The following is a 17,931-nucleotide window of genomic DNA, read 5'->3' on the forward strand; positions in this document are numbered from 1 at the left end:
TGGCTGATCTTTTCATGGCCTCAGATTCACCTACCCCCACTCTCATCAAAGCCTTTAATTCCTTTATTGTTCAAAAATATCTATCTTAGCTTTAAGAAGGTTTACTAAAATAGCGTCAACTACTTCACTGAGCAAGGAATTCCATAGATTTACAACCCTCTGGGTGAAAATGTTCCTTCTCAATTCAGTCCAAAATCTGCTTCTCCTAATTTTGAAGCTATGCCCTATCGTCCTAGTTTCACCCGCCAGTGGAAACATCCTCTCTACTTCAATCTTATCTATTCCCCTCATAATTTTACATGTTTCTCTAAGATCCCTCCTCATTCTTCTGAATCCCAATGAACATAATCCCAGTCTACTCGGTATCTCCTCATAAGCCAATCCCTCATCTCTGGAATCAACCCAATGAACCTCCTCTACACCCTCTCCAGTGCCAGTACATCCTTTCTCAAATAAGGAGACCAAAACTGCACACAATACTCCAGGTGTGGCCACACCAGCACACTGTAAAGCTGCAACATAACCTCCCTGCTTTTAAACTCAATCGCTTTAACAATGAAGGTCAAAATTCCATTTGCCCTCCTAATTACTTGTTGTACCTGCAGACCAATCTTCTGCGATTCACACACAAGGACACCCAGATCCCTCTGCATAACAGCATGCTGCAACTTTTTACCATTTAAGTAATAATCCTTTTTACTGTTACTTCTACCAAAATGGATTACTTCACATTTATTAACATTGTATTCCATCTGCCAGACCTTTGCCTACTCACTTAAAGTATCTGCGTTCCTCTGCAAAGTTTCCGTCTTCTGCCACTCGTCTTAGTGTCATCTGCAAACTTTGACACACTACACATAATGCCCAACTCCACATCATCGATATAAATTGTGAATAATTGCAGTCCCAACACTGATCCCTGAAGCACACCACTAGTTTCTGATTGCCAACCAGAATAGCAGCCATTTATCCTCACTCTGGGCAGCACGGTGGCTCAGTGGTTAGCACTGCTACCTCACAGCGCCAGGGACCAGGTTAAATTCCAGCCCCGGGCAACTGTCTATGTGGAGTTGCATGTTCTCCCCATGTCTGTGTGGGTTTCCTCCCACTATCCAAAGATGTGCAGCTTCGGTGAATTGGCTGTGCTAAATTGACCATAGTGTTCAGGGATGTGTAGGTTACGTGCTTTTGTTAGGAGTAAATGTATGGTAGGGGAATGGGGCTGGATGGGTTACTCTTCGGAGGGTCAGTGTGGACTTGTTGAGCCAAAGAGCCTGTTTCCACACTGTAGGGATTCTATGATACTTCTTGCTTCCTGTTAGTCAACCAATCCTCTAACCATGCTAATACTTTACCCATAATGCCGTGCATCTTTATCTTATGCACAGCTTCTTGTGCAGCACCTTGTTGAAGGCCTTTTGGAAATCTAGGTACACCACATCTACTGGGTCCCCGTTGTCCATCTTGTTTGCAATACCTTCATAAAATGCCAAAAGATTTGTTACGCATGAACCCATGCTGTGTCTGCCCAACGAGACTATTTATATTTAGATTCCTTACTATTTCTTCTTTGATAAAAGACTCCAGCATCTTCCCCATTACAGAGGTTAAGCAAACTGGTCTACAATTCCACATCTTTTGTCTAACTCCCTTTTTAAACAATGGCATCACATTTCTGTTTTCTAATCTGTTGGAACTGCCCCAGAGTCCAGCAAATTTTGGAAAATTACCACAAGTGCATTTGCTATTTCTCCTGCCATTGCTTTTAGTACCCTGGGATACATTCCATCAGGGCAAGGAGACTTGCCTATCCTTAGCTCCATTAGCTTACCCAACACTACCTCTTCCGTGATAATGATTGTTTCCAGATCCTCACCTACCTTCGTCTCTTTGTCAATAACTGGCATATTATTAGTATCCTCCACTGTGAAGACGGATACAAAACACCTATTCAATGCCTCAGCCATTTCATCATATCCCATAACTAAATGCCCCTTCTTATTCTCTAAAGGACCAAGGTTTACTTTAGCCACTCTTTTTCATTTTATATTATAGAGACTGTTGCTATCTGTCTTTATATTCTGCGCTAGCTTTTTCTCATGTTCTAACTTATTTTCTTTATAGCTCTTTTTATGGCTTCCTGTTGACGTTTAAAGTTTTCCTAATCTTCTAGTTTCCTGCTGTTCTTGACCATTTTGCATGCCTTCTCTTTCAATTTGATAGCCTCCTTTATTTCCTTGGACACCCACGGCAGATTACCCCTTTTCTTAGTCCTTGCTTTTCAGTAGAATATACTTTTAGTGGAGCACTTTGAAAAATTGCTTTGAAAGTCCTTCACTGTTCATCAACTGTCCCACCATAAAATCTTTGTTTCCAGTCTACTTTAGCCAAGTCCTCCTTCATTCTACTGTAGTCTCCCTTATTTAAGCACAGGACCCTGGTATTGGATTTTACCTTCTCACTTTCCATCTGTATTCTAAATTCAACCATACTGTGATCACTCCTTCCAATAGGATCCCTAACTATGAGGTCATTAATTATTCCTGTCTCATTACACAGGACCAGATCTAGGAGAGCTTGCTTCTTCATTGATTCCATTACACACTGTTCAAAAAAACCTTCACGGATACACTCAAAACTCCTCCGCAAGGCTACCCTGACTGAGCTGGTTCGACCAATCAACAAGTAGATTAAAATCCCCCATGACAATTGCCATATCAATTTTATAGACATTAACTACTTCTTTATTGATTGCCCACCCCATGTGATGTTATTTGGTGGCCTATAGACTACACCTATCAGCGATGTTTTCTTCTTAGAATTTCTTAATTTCCACCCAAATGAATTCAACCTTATTCTCCACAGAACCTATAACACCTTTCAGCACCCTCCTGATGTCATCCTTGAATATCAGAGCTACACCACCTCCCTTACCTTCCTGTCAGTCCTTCCAAATAGTCTGATACCTCTGGGTATTTAACTCCCAGTCACGACCATCCTGTAATGTCTATTAAGTCATATTCATTCATGATGATTTAGGCCATTAATTCATTGACCTTATTGTGGTTCTGTTCGCCGAGCTGGGAATTTGTGTTGCAGACTTTTCGTCCCCTGTCTAGGTGACATCCTCAGTGCTTGGGAGCCTCCTGTGAAGCGCTTCTGTGACGTTTCCTCCGGCATTTATAGTGATTTGTACTTGCCGCTTCCGGTTGTCAGTTCCAGCTGTTCTCTGTTTGGCTTGTCCTTGATAAAAAAAGAAGTTGCATCAAGACACTGTTCAAAAGGGCCACAACACACTGCAGTACACCAGAACTGCAAAAAGAGGAAGAAGAACACCTATACAATGTATTCACCAAAAACGGATACCCCCGCAATTTCATCAACAGATGCCTAAGAGAAAGACAACGGAATGAGGACATGCCACAACCCAAAGGTCTAGCCACACTACCATACATCAAAAACATTTCTGAACTGACAGCCAGACTACTGCGACCACTAGGACTCAGAACAGCACACAAACCAACAGCCACCCTAAGACAACAACTCACCAGGACGAAGGACCCGATACCCAGCATGAGCAAAACCAATGTAGAGGACAAAATTCCATGCAAGGAAATTTGCACAAAACACTACAAAGGACAAATAGGAAGACAGCTAACGATCCGCATCCATGAACACCAACTAGCCACGAAACGACATGACCTTAGTAGCCACACACTCAGATGACAAGCAACATGAGTTCGACTGGGACAACACTACTATTATAGGACAAGTCAAACAAAGAACAGCCAGGGAATTCCTAGAGGCATGGCACTCATCCACAGATTTAATCAACAAGCACATCGACCTGGACCCAATCTACCAGCCACTGCAGCGGACAGCTGGAACTGACAACCGGAAGCGGCAGGTACATATCACTATAAATGCCGGAGGAAAGATCACAGAAGCGCTTCATAGGAGGCTCCCAAGCACTGAGGATGTCACCTAAACAGGGGACGAAACGTCTGCAACACAAATTCCCAGCTTGGCGAACAGAACTACAACAACGAGCACCTAAGCTAGATATCTTCTCCCAAACTTTGAATTCATTGACCTTGTTACGAATGCCATGAGCATTCAGGTAAAGTGCCCTTCTGCTCATTTTCAAACACTCAATTTCCAACATCTCTCATAATATCTCCTGAGTTATCTTTCTTTTTCACTTCTTTCATAGTCTGCCTTAAACTTAAACCCTCCTGCACACATGCTAACCTGCTGCTTACATTTTTATTTAGATTAGATTACATTACAGTGTGGAAACAGGCCCTTTGGCCCAACAAGTCCACATCGACCCGCCGAAGCGCAACCCACCCATACCCCTACATTTACCCCTTACCTAACACTACGAGTAATTTAGCATGGCCAATTCACCTAACCTGCACATCTTTGGACTATGGGAGGAAACCGGAGCACCCAGAGGAAACCCACGCAGACATGGGGAGAACGTACAAACTCCACACAGTCAGTCTTCTGAGGCAGGAATTGAACCCGGGTCTCTGGCGCTGTGAGGCAGCAGTGCTAACCACTGTGCCGCCCACAATTTACCATCATACTTTGTCATTTTCCCTTTCCCTTCCCTCCCAACTCATTTGTTTAAAGTCCTAGTGGCCACCCAATTTATCCTTATCGTTAGAACACTGGTTCCAGATCGGTTCAGGTGGATACTGTCCCATTGATACAGATCGCTCCGGTTCCAAAACTGATGCCAACGCCCCATGAAATGGAAGTCCTCTTTCCCACACCACACCCTTAGTCACATGTTTACTTCCCTAATTTTCTTATCCCTAAGCCGATTTGCAAGTGGCTCGGGCAGGAGATCATGCCCCTTGAGGACTTATTTCTTAATTTCGTTCCTCGTGCTTGATAATCTCCAAACAGGTTCGCCTTCCTTGCCTTGCCCTCCTGGGAATGATGAGTACTGATGTTTGAGAGGTTGAATTGGTTTGGGTTATATTCACTGGAGTGCAGAAGAATGAGGGGAAATCTCATGGAAACCTATAAATTTATAGCAGCACTGGACAGGGCAGATATAGGATTATAAGCAATGGCAGGCAAGTCCAGAACCTGGGATCACAGTCTACGGACAATTAAGACTGAGATGAGCAGGAATTTCTACATTCACAGTGGTGAGCCTGTGGAATTCACGACCACAGAAAGCAGTCAATGCCAAAACATTGCACGGTTTCAAGTTTAATATAGCACCTGGACCTAAAGGAAGCAAAGGATATGGGGCATAAAACAGAAGCAGGTTATTGAGTTGGATGATTAGTGATGATCATAATGAATGGTGGAACAGGTTTGAAAGGCTGAATGGTCCACACATTTCCCTTTTAAGGGCCCACCCCATGCAAAACACAGCTCTCCCTCTCGCCATACAGACGATTTTCCTTTTAATTTGCTCATGGAATGAGAGTTTTGCTGGCTAGTCCAATCTCGAATTGCCCAGACAACAGCCAATAGTCAAACTCATTTCTGAAGGGTTTCTGAGACACACGCAGGCCAGTCCAGGTACGGATGGCAAATTTCTCTCAAAGGGCATTAACAAAGCAGATTTTATTTTAGTGACAACCCAACAGTGGTTACATCACCGCTGTGAGTCTAACTTTTAACCCTGAAAACAGATTACACACACACCTGTGATGTGATCCAAACAGCTGAGGCAAGTTAAAGAGAAATTAATTCCAGCTATGTAGTAACTCTGAACTCTTTCACCATTCAGCCTTAAGCAAGTTGCAGTTCAGATGCCTTTCATTTCAATCAAATAACAAACCTCTCAATCTAAAGAAGATACTCAATGCAATTTGAACATTTATAACATTTAGAGAATCCTTTGCTCTAACAACCTTATTTTCATTCGATGATTCTGACATTGTTTTATTTGATAATTTAGACTCTATGGCAAAAAGATTTTCTCAAGTTGTATAATATCCAAAAGAATAATACGCAATTCCAAAAAGATTAATCTGTTACTAATCTCATCCAGAAGTTGTGGTCAAATTAGTTATGCTTGGTTACAGGGTGCAATACACTCTCAAGAGTGCAGTACTAGAGATAGCGAGAACAACATGCAGTGTCAAAGGAAAATGACAGAAAATGTAACAGGTAATCACTGAGCACAAAAGAAGGCTGCGAGAAAGCTACTCCCCACTCCTGGGCCAAAGCACTGTAAACTTTTCAATTGAGTAGGAGATCATCTTCCTTTTGAAAGTTATTTGTGAATTTACTGCCACTGCCTCTTCAGACGGTACTGCTGAGAGATGTAGAATGCAAGAATCATCTTCTCACGAATTTCTTCCACATGGAGGAAAGTTGCATCTGAGTTGACCTCTCACGAGGCATTTTGTTATACGTGGCATGAATTCAAAGGACGTAGAAGTTTACTGAAAGGGACGCAACAAACATTTTGTGCACAAACTGTGAATCATCATTCCAAGTTCAGAAAAGTTATTTGACATTCTCAATTTTTTATATAGTTTGGAGGATGGGTTGGTCATAAAATATCCGTCTAACATAATTTAGAAAATGCAACTGCAGGTAATTGGTGGAAAGAATTTTTCTCATAAGAAATAGGAGCTGGAGTAGACCATTTGGCCTTTTGAGACTGCTTCACAGCAACACATTCATTTCTCATTTTCTACCTCAACTCCACCTTTCTGCATATGCCTGTCTCCCTCAATATTCTCATTCCTAAAAATCTAACAACCTCTAATTTGAAGATACTCACCAACTAAGGATTCAAAGCTTTCTCAGATGGAGAATTCCAGATTCATAGCCCTTTGAATTATCACACAATACCAAATAGCCTGTCTCCTTGTTTAGAGACACTCCCAGCTTAAAGACAAATGAGAATACTCATGAGGTAAAATAAGCTATTAAAAGCAGCACCTATGGATTAAATGATGATGTACAGTAATGTCATTGGAATAACGTTCAGAGGCTCAAATTAATGCTTATCCTGGCAGTTGATAAAACTTAATTAATTAATAAATCTTGAATATAAAACTAGTTGCACTAATGATGACTGTGACAATTGTCATCAATTGCCTTAAAAACTCATAATGCTCACTACTGTCCCTAGATGGTCTGGCCTATACGTGAAACCAGACACTCAGCAATGTGGTTGTCACTAAAATTGCCTAATAGTTGAAGGAAATGAGAGATGGGCAACAAATGCCCAAACCCTATGGAAGTATTTTTTTTTAAAAATGCCCTTCTCTGCACCAAATTGCCAAATGCAGCAGATGCCCAATTTTACCATCTTGTTAAGGAAGCACCTTTTCATGGTCACTTGATGCTCCACATTTTTCAGAATTAACAAAGAAGCAAGCGGGGTTGGAAAATAGTAGAGAACATGAAGTCAAAGTCGGGATGTAAAATGCAAGCATCCAAAGTGGGGACATGGATAGCAAATGCCTTGCTTGTGGCTGAAAAGCTTTCCAGGAGGAGATACGGAGAGACTGGTGCCTTGATGGGCCCTTTGGAGAAGACAAACGTGGTAACTATGGACTCACCTAGGGAGGATTTAAGGTAAGAATAATTCATGAGACTAGGAAAGCTGAAGCGTACTCTCACATTAGGTTTGAGATCAGGAGTGGCCAAGTACCCAACAGAAGGGGAAAAGAGTCCAATAAGTTTGTCAAGATTGAAGATCCAAGAATGGCATAATCAAAAGAAAAGAAAAGAATGGTCTCAATGAACTTGGCAAAAATCAAAATGTTCTTCTCAGTGCCATAACCTGACAAGTTGTATTAGAATAACTAATAACTGTCAGTCCAAAGGTTAATACCAAATATTAAAGCATTTGCTAAATAATAGACAACCATTCCAACATTTGTGAAGCAATAAAATGTATAGTATATAAGAGGACGTTTAAGAAAGAGCAATATACATTTGACTAAGGGAGCAGAATTCATTACCCATAACTCAAAGCAACTTGAAAAATTGAAGCTATTACACCAGGAAGTGAATAAACAGGATGGAAGCAGCTATATTTTAGAAAATGTCTGGAAGCAATTTCAAACCACAAATTAATTTAGTAATTGACTCTTTATGCTTCACTATTACATCAAATCATCAGAAAGTGCACTCAAAGCAAAAAAGATTTGAAGGATCTAAACTGTGTGTGTCTTGGATCTAAACTGCATGTATCTTGGATAAGCTTTGTAGACTAAATCATTTTCACATAAGTTACTTCTTATGGTGATGCACTTCAAATTCAAAGAAGAAAGTTTGAAAGTTTTACAACATCACTTAAGGATGTCTTGTTTTGATACGTTTACATTTTAATGAATGAATAGTTGCGATTTTGCACAGACTACAAAAGTTAAAAAAACACACTAGTGTATACAAGAAAAGGCAATAGCCTGAATACTGATCAACTGCTGTCAATTTATTGTACAAAAATAAAATTCTCAGTGTCATTATACTGTGTTGGCAATCTTAAATCTCAAACCATTCTACCTATTGAATGAGATATCTAAAATTCAGTTGTGTTTATGAAAAACTACCAAAGACAAAGAAGAATCTGAAACTTACTACCAAGGTTTCATCTGTAGACAGGTACTAGACAAAATGGACAAACCATGCAAGCCTTCAAACAATGATGAGGAATATTCAGTACAAACCCTGTCTCAAACGATTCTGTTTGTAATTCCATCCTGTACTTTACCAGAGGAATAACATAAGCCAGTTTATTTTAGATGCATTATAACTTCTGATGTAATAGCAAATATTTCAGGATATCTGTACATGAATATCACACTCACTAACTTCAAGGCAGTACATTTTGAAACTGGAAGATATTTAAACTGGCTTTTGATGTTTGCAATGTGCATACCTTAATTGATGAGACACAAACCAATTTCTATGAGAAGTATGAAGATTTTTAACAAAATTGTTTCAATTTGCGCAGTTCATGACATATTGCCAATGCGACTCCTCACCATAACAAAAGCAAAATACTGTGTATGCTGGAAACCGGAAGCAAACAGAAAATGTTGGAGAAACTCAGCAGGAAAGAGTCAGACTGGACGCAATACATTAACTCTGTTTCTATCTCTCAGATGCTGCCAGATGTGTGTTTGTTTCAGACTTCTCAATATTCCAGACTCTGCTCAGCATTGACAGATAATAGAATGAAGGTTGAGGAGAAATCAGGCTTAATGCAATGATTATTGCATTCATTCGCAGTGGAGACAAAATATGCTCTGACCGCTAGCATTTGGCCCAAATCAGTCAATAAACAAGTCCCTCTTTGATAGCTAGCCTCTGACGGTGAATCTTATCTTGCTCCAACTCCTCATGACTAGGATGCCAAAGTCTTGCTAGTATCCTTTCAATATTCAAGGCATAGACTGTGTGGGCAGGAATCACTTCTCTGTGCACCTGCAAAGAAAAACATACAATAAACACAAAAGGAAATAAGTGACAGATACATTAGAATATTTCAAATTTTGAACAGAGTTTGTAACATTATATGTAATAACTCTACATATTTCCATGCTGTGTCTAAGAACTAGCTTCAAAAACTTTAAAAAGGTGAACAACCAAGATGCAAAACATGATTCTTACAGAACCAGCAGTAATTATCTGGGCCTCCTCTTAATATTATCTGCAGATTAATTAAACTTTTATCTATGTCTGTCTCTTAAGAGTCAAGGACAGTAATACCCATCCACCCAGTTAGTTCCCCACCATTGACCTAATAATACCCATTTCCATCAGGTAAATATAGCTATATGCTTATGACTATTATATTAAGCTATTAAATCTTTTTAAAATCAATCTGTTTGGACATGTGATGACACACATGCAGGACAGGAACTTGAAACTAGACTTCCTGATACAGAGACTGGGACAGTCCACTGTGCGACAAGATCATCATATTCAGTGTTTATGATAACAAAAGTAGGAAAAGAATGATAGGAAGATAGAAACAGGATTAGGCCATTCAGTCTTTGGATCTGCTTCATCATCTGACCATGGCTAATCTGCTGCACCTCAACTTCAATAAATTGTCTTTGGTCCAGATTCCACAATGCCCACACCCAACAAAAACATATCAAGTCTCAGTCTTGAATTACCTTAATATCTTTTCACTTTATTATATTTTTGATTACGAATTGAGAAAAGATTTATTTTACAACAAAGGGCTGAGGAAGGAATTGTTATGCTTTTAGAAAGCAAGTGACAAACTCATTTTGGGTCATGATTATGCTGTGCTTTTGCAAGCAGTGGGGGAAGGTACAAGAGGAGACAGGGGGGAGTGTGCAAAGTGAGATTCGACTGGCATCAGGTTGCTGGTGGGTTTGTAGAATTGTGATAACTTGTGAATGCCAAAGGTTATTAACTTGATGACAGGGCAGCAGATTCAAATCATAGATGAAGAGAAATTACTTCACTCAAAGGGTCATGATTTGGTGGAATTTACTACCCCAGAATGCAATGGATACTGGGATAAAGTGGGGTGGCACGGTTGCTCAGTAGTTAGCACTGCTGCCTCACAGCACCAAGGTCCCAGATTCAATTCCAGCCTCGGGTGGCTGTCTGTGTGGAGTTTGCAGATTCTCCCAGTGTGTGCGTGGGTTTCCTCCAGGTGCTCCAGTTTCCTCCCACAGTCCAAAGATGTGCAGGTCAGGTGAACTGACCATGTTAAATTGCCCGTAGTGTTAGGTGCATTAGTCAGAGGGGGTGGGTTTCTCTTCAGAGGGTCGGTGTGGACTTGTTAGGCCGAAGGGCCTGTTTCCACACTGTAGGAAATCTAATCTAATCTAAATATGAGGCAATAAACATATTTTTAATTAGTAATGGATTGAATGATTATGGAGACCGGGCAGAATGTGGTGTTGGGAACGAGATGAAATCATTTACGACTGTACTGACTGATGGAGCATACTCCAACAGCTGAACTGCCTACTCTGCTCCTAGTTATGTAACTCTCCGATTGGCTAGCTAAACAACGTGTGGGTATGAGCAATAGTGATAAGCCCTTGGCCTCTGGAATGGGAGGTTGTGTGCCTCTCTCTCCAGCAGAATATCTAAAACCAAAGCAAGTTGTTTCCATCTACAAGTTGCTGTACGTTGTTTTTAACCAATATGACAGAGACTTTATAATTTGTAGACTAGACACACTCTGCCTCCTGTGAACAAATGAAACACCTTGAAGGAAAAGCTCAGAGCATTAAAAAAAACTTGAGAAATTAAAAAAAATCTCTCCATCAAATTCGGAGGACTGGTTCTATTTCCTCAGTTTTTTTCAAGTTTCCACTCATAATATCGATGGTTATTTGATCTGTCTGTTTCAGCTGAGGGTGGGGGGTTTGGAAGGGGATCTCCCATCCACAGCCTCAAACCTCTCAGTTCCACAACACACACCGCCCAGTTCTACCTCTTACCTAAAATCCACAAACCTGACTGCCCCAGTTGACCTATTGTCTCTGCCTGCTCCCATCGCACCAAACTTATCTCAACACTATCCTGCCCCAATCCCAGTCCAGGGAATCTCATGTACATTTGGGACACAGTCCACTCCCTCCACCTTCTTCATGACCTTAGTTTCCCTGGCGGCACAACCAATACTCCTTCACCAACACACTCATTCAATTGCCAGAACTGACTCTCACCCTCAGCAAGTTCTCCTTCAAATCCTCTCACTTCCTTTGGACCAAAGGGGTAACTATGGACACCCGTATGGGCCCCAGCAATACCTGACTCTTTGCACGATATGTCGAACAGACCATCTTCCACAGCTACTCCAGCACTATCCATCACCTTTTCCTCAGCAACATTGATGACTGTATTGGTGCCACCTCCTGCTCCCACGAGGAGGGTGAACAGTTCATCAACTTCACTAACACCTTCCACCCCGACGTTACATTCATCTGGACCATCTCAGACACCTCTCTCCTGTTCCTGGACCCCTCAGTCTCCTGACTCAAAACGGACATCTATTTCAACCCACCGGCTTGCACAGCTAGCTGGACTACACCTCCTCCCACCCACTCTTCTGTAAAAACACAATTCCTTACTCTCAAATCCACCGTCATATTTGCTGTTGGGGTTCTGTTCACCGCTGGGAATTGATGTTGCAGACTTTTTGGCCCCTGTCTAGGTGACATCCTCAGTGCTTGGGAGCCTCCTGTGAAGCGCTTCTGTGCTGTTTCCTCTGGCATTTATAGTGGTTTGTCTCTACTGCTTCCGGTTGTCAGTTCCAGCTGTCTGCTGCAGTGGCCGGTATATTGGGTTCAGGTCGATGTGTTTGTTGATAGAATCTGTGGATGAGTGCCATGCCTCTAGGAATTCTCTTGCTGTTCTCTGTTTGGCTTGTCACCAACGTAGTGTACAAAATCCCATGCAAGGACTGAACATAACACTACATAGGACAAACAGGAAGACAGCTAACGATCCGTATCCATGAACACCAACTAGCCACGAAATGACACGACCAGCTATCCTTAGTAGCCACAAACGCAGATGACAGGCAACATGAATTCAACTGGGACAACACTACTATTATTGGACAAGCCAAACAGAGAACAGCCAGGGAATTCCTAGAAGCATGGCACTCATCCACAGATTCTATGAACAAACACATCGACCTGGACCCAATATACTGGCCACTGCAGCGGACAGCTGAAACTGACAACCGGAAGCGGCAGAGACAAACCACTATAAATGCAGGAGGAAAAAACACAGAAGCGCTTCACATCCTTTCCTACTCTCCCCACCACCATCTATGTTCCGCAGAGACCATTCCCTCCATGACTTTCACATTAGGTTCATGCCCCCCCACCAACCTACCCTCCACACCCGGCACCGTCCCTTGCTGCTGCAAGAGGTGTACATCCTGCACCCATGCCTCCCATCTCACCTCCATCAAAGGCCCTAAAGGATCTTTTCACATCCGGCAGACATTTTCCTGCACTTCCACCCACTTCATCTACAATGTCCATTGCTCTCGATGTGGTCTCCTCCACACAGGGAAGACAGGACACCAACTCGCAGAGTGTTACAGGGAACATCTCCAGGTCTCACACACCATCCTGTGGCCGACCACTTCAACTCCCCCTCTCACTCCACCAAAAACATGCAAGTCCTGGGCCTCCTCCACTGCCAAATCCTAGCCACCGGATGCTTGTAGGAAGAACACCTCACCCTCTGCCTTTGGGACCCTCGACCCACACGGCATCAATGTCAATTTCACCAGTTTCCTCATCACCCTTTCCCCCACCTTAGCCCAAGATCCAACACTCCAACTCAGCATTGCCTTCTTGAACTGTCCTACCTGTCCATCTTTCTACCCACCTATCTGCTCCACGCTCCACTCCAACCTATCACCATCAGCCACTCCCCCAACCTTCTATCCCATCTCTCATCTACCTAACACCTTTCCAGCTACCTTCCTCCAAATCCTACCCCACCCTCCTCTTTATCTCTCAGCTCCCTTCCCCACCCCCAACATTCCTGATGATGGGGTTATGCCCGAAATGTCAACTCTCCTGCTCCTCCGATGCTGCCTGACCTGCTGTACATTTCCAGCACCACCCTTTTCAACCCTGACTTTTCAGCATCTGCAGTTCTCACTCTCTCCTAGAGTTTTAACTAGTTGAGTTATATGCAACAGTTCACAGCTGTTTACCCGCAGTTTCTCCATATTGACATCATCGAATGCTTTAACATCTTAATGACTTTGATCAGATCTCCCCTAAACATTTTTATACTCAATAGAACTCAAGCTAGGCTTACACAGCATCTCTTTCAAACTGAATTCTCTAAATTCAAGAAACATTTTGGTAAATATTTGCTGCACTTTTTTTCAAAACCAATATGTCATTCTGCCAGGTGCAGTTCTCAACCACAAATATGGTATTCCAATGTTTCCGAGACACTACACAACTGCACTGACATACTGAGGGATCTCAGCGCACAGGTCCACAGATTCCTGGAAGTGGCAAGACAGATGGATAAGGTAATCAAGAAGGTATACAGCGCACTTGCCTCCATCAGCCAGGGCATTGAATAAAAATGTTGGCAAGTTATGTAACAGCTGTATAAAACTTTAGTTAGGCCACATTTGGAATATTGCACGCAGTTCTGGTCGACACATTACCAGAAGGACATAGATATTTTGGTCAGTGTGCAGAGAAGGTTTACCAGAATGTTGCCTGGTCTGGAGGGTTTTAGTTATGAGGAGAGGTTGCATAAACTTAATTGTTTTCACTGGAAAGACAAAGGCTGAGGGGTGAGCCAACAGAGGTCTACAGAATTATGACAAGCATAGATAGGGCTGCTGGTCAGGGTTTTTTTTCCCCCCAGGGTGGAAAGGTCAACTCTAAGAAAACATAGATTCAAGGTGAGAGGAGGAAAATTTCAGACAGAAGTGCAGGCAACATTTTTCACATAGAGGGTGATATGTTGCCTGGAGCACTCTGCTAGTGGGGGTGGTGGAAGCAGACATGTTAGCAACATTTAAGGTGTATCTCAACAGACACATGAAGGGGAAGTGAACAGAGGGATAGAAACTGGATATGGGCAATAAGTAGCATGTCTAAACAAGGACTAGGAATCAGCACAGACTTGGTGGGCCGAAGGGCCTGGTCCTATTGTATGGTTTTTTATAAATCAAATTACTCATTTTTTGTATTTAAACTGAACAGACTTGACAAATCATCATCACTGATGAGACAGCTGAAATTCTCTGAAATGATGCCAATTTACTTTGAAAATAAAACCGATAATGTCAGATTTTTGAATTCATATTACTTTATACAAGGCGCCTCCAGCAAAACTACTAGGCATTCTGGAACATTGGTAACTCTTATGGGATAATAATGAATTTGGATCCAATACAGCTTATTTAGTTGAGACACATCAACAAAATGGTCAACAGACCAGCTTCCCTCAAAGAGGTAAAGCTCTTACAGAAAGAACTCTGAGCTCAAAAACTGCATGAATTTATGTAAAACTCCGTTATCTCACTATTTAGATTAGAATCAATCTAAACATCATGGCATAGACAGAGAACACAGGGGGCTAACACCTTCAACATATTGTCTAGCTATCACCATTGTTAACAGCTAACCCGAGAATGCAACTTTTTAAAAAAAGGTTTTTGTGATTTACACATGAAAGAAGTGAAACTATCACTGTATTCTAACAGATGAAAGGCTTAACAGACAATCAACTTTTCAATGTATAATTTCAGTTACATCACACTAAATGTTTGCTATAAATTCTGTGTTACGATCGAGCCCTCCACTATCACCTATGAAGAAGCGTCGCTCCGAAAGCTAGTGTGCTTCCAATTAAACCTGTTGGACTATAACCTGGTGTTGTGTGATTTTTAACTCTTACAGAAAGTGTTAGTAGGTGGCAGGAGTAATACTATGGTTACTGATGATACATACTCTTGTGGAACCACTTTTTTGGCATAAACAAAATCTGATTTCCATCCCGATTATTCTTGTAAATGATAAATTGTTTGAAATTCGACCACCCAAAGCGAGGTTTTTTTCTTCCCGTTTCCAGCTGTAGAAAACAGCTCCGAGCACCGTAGTTCAACTCTAACATATTACCCATCAAATTATCATGTGCTTATAAGTACATAGACGTAGATTAGTGAGTCTTTGATTATTTCAGTTCCCTTCGAAGCACAAAACATCTTTAATTGACCTAATATTTCCATATCCCTCATGCGAGTTCGCAGTATCTCAGGGCATACAGCAACTTACACTAGAGGAGGCATTTTGCACAACACAATATCAAACAATGCACATCACTCTCAGAGTCATGCTAATAATTATATCTTCTTTTGGTTTTGATTAATTAATTATTAGGGCTGGGCAACAGTGCTTCCATTGCCGCATCTACCCTTGGAAAGATGGTGATAAACCACTACAATATGTGATGTAACTACACCCATGATGGAGTTAAATAGGAAGCTCCAGGATTCTGACCCAATAATGAAGCAACATCATTAGGGTTCCAAGCTAGGATGCTAACTTGGAGATGGTGTTCTTCAAAGTAATAGTTCACAAGATTGGAAGGTGCTGCTGAAGGAGGCTTGGAGAGTTTACACAGTTTCTTGAAAATGACACACATTACTGCCACAGTGCACCCAATGATGAAAGATATGCCAATTATGTTGGTTTCTTTATTCTGGATGATGTCAAGTTGCTCACAGCCAAGAGGTGACTGCTCCAACCCACTCATGAATTGTCCCTCGGAGATAAGGAAAAGGCCATAAGAAATTAGGTAGTAGTGGAACACAACACAGCATGAGGTATAGTTAGTGTGAAGAACTATAATAGATTGACAGACCTGTGACAGATAAGACTGGAAAGGACGGGTTGTCTTACCACCTGCTACAAGGCAACTCTGTCAGCATTGTGCTTTGGGAGTTAATAGTAGTGATACTGAGCTTTGCTTAGTAATAAGTCACCCACTAGAATACATGCTGAATTCATGTTAATGTTAGTCATTTAGTGGTTCTTTCAAATGGTGTTTGACATCAATGATTATGTATCCATCAACTCAGTGAGACTGTGGTACTAATTGGCAAAAGGTTTTGTTACCCACATATAGCTTGATCTCATGAAACTTCATGGGGTCCACGTAGTCAATGCTGAATGCTTCAAAGACCACACCCTCTGACCAGCTAGAGTGGCCATACCAGAACACAGTCAAGGTTGGAGATGTTCATAAGATATAGGGGCACAATTAGGCCATTCGGCCTATGGGGCCTGCTCTGCCATTCAATCATGGCTTATATGCTCCTCACCCCCATTTTCCTGTCTTCTCTCCAAATCCTTTTAACCCATTACCAATTAAAAATCTGTCTAATTCCTCTTTAAATTTACTCACTGTTCCAGCATTTGCCGGGTTTTGGGGGTAGTGAATTCCACAGATTCACAACCCTCTGGGAAAATTAGTTTCTCCTCAACTCTGTTTTAACTTTGCTACCCCTTATCCTAAGACTATAACCTCTGGTCCTAGAATGCCCACAAGAAGCAGTTGCTCCACATCTATTTTATCATTTTGAACACCTCAATTTGATCTCCCCTCATTCTTCTACATTTCAGAGATTATCAGTCTAAACTGTTCAATCTCTCAAATGTCTCAGATGTCTGAAATGAAGGTTAAAAATGTACACTCTAACAGCATGATTATATCAGATTGCATTTGAGTTGTCTGTGTCACATGTCTCTCACAGGTCCTAGACATTAGCAAGAGGGACCAGGCTACATTTATTTGCCATAACCAGCATCTAGATCAATGCCAGCCTACCTTATGATCTTACTCTTATCCATTCAGTTTCAGAGCAGGTTGATTCCACAGTGCATCTTACTAGGCTATGTCACATGGCAGATATATTAGATTAGATTAGATTACTTTAGATTAGATTAGATTGCATTACAGTGTGGAAACAGGCCCTTCGGCCCAACAAGTCCACACCGCCCCGCCGAAGCACAACCCACCCATACCCCCACATTTACCCCTTACCTAACTCTACGGGCAATTTAGCATGGCCAATTCACCTGACCTGCACATCTTTGGACTGCGGGAGGAAACCGGAGCACCCGGAGGAAACCCACGCAGACACAGGGAGAACGTGCAAACTCCACAGTCAGTTGCCTGAGGCGGGAAAAGAACCCGGGTCTCTGGCGCTGTGAGGCAGCAGTGCTAACCACTGTGCCACCGTGCCGCCCACTATATATTAAGCAGCTTGCAATGGATCTGGAATCACATAATGGCTAGGACAGCAGAAGTGTTTCCAAAAAAGACATCAGTGAACCTGATGGAAATTTTTAAACAATCTGGTAGCTTCATAGTCACCATACTAGTTAATTAAATCAATCGAATACAAAACAACATTTAAACTTCTAGCCTTCCCCT

The 17,931-nt window shown here is 41.8% G+C and overlaps 1 protein-coding gene across 3 annotated transcripts in view; it reads right to left on the reverse strand.

Annotated features, from left to right (window-relative positions):
- Positions 1-5,836: 5,836 nt before the first annotated feature.
- tada1 (transcriptional adaptor 1) overlaps positions 5,837-17,931 on the reverse strand; it is a 75,312-nt gene continuing 63,217 nt past the window's right edge. For all 3 annotated transcript variants that reach the window (XM_043699909.2, XM_043699907.2, XM_043699908.2), the window contains one exon: positions 5,837-9,423. In XM_043699909.2, the coding sequence (XP_043555844.1) occupies positions 9,274-9,423 (150 nt within the window). In that variant the 3' untranslated portion in view covers positions 5,837-9,273. The remainder of the gene's footprint in view (positions 9,424-17,931) is intronic.

Source organism: Chiloscyllium plagiosum, unplaced genomic scaffold (genome assembly GCF_037043375.1).
Source record: "Chiloscyllium plagiosum isolate Xiang-an unplaced genomic scaffold, Cpla_swu_hap1 HiC_scaffold_9, whole genome shotgun sequence".
NCBI classification, from domain to species: domain Eukaryota; kingdom Metazoa; phylum Chordata; class Chondrichthyes; order Orectolobiformes; family Hemiscylliidae; genus Chiloscyllium; species Chiloscyllium plagiosum.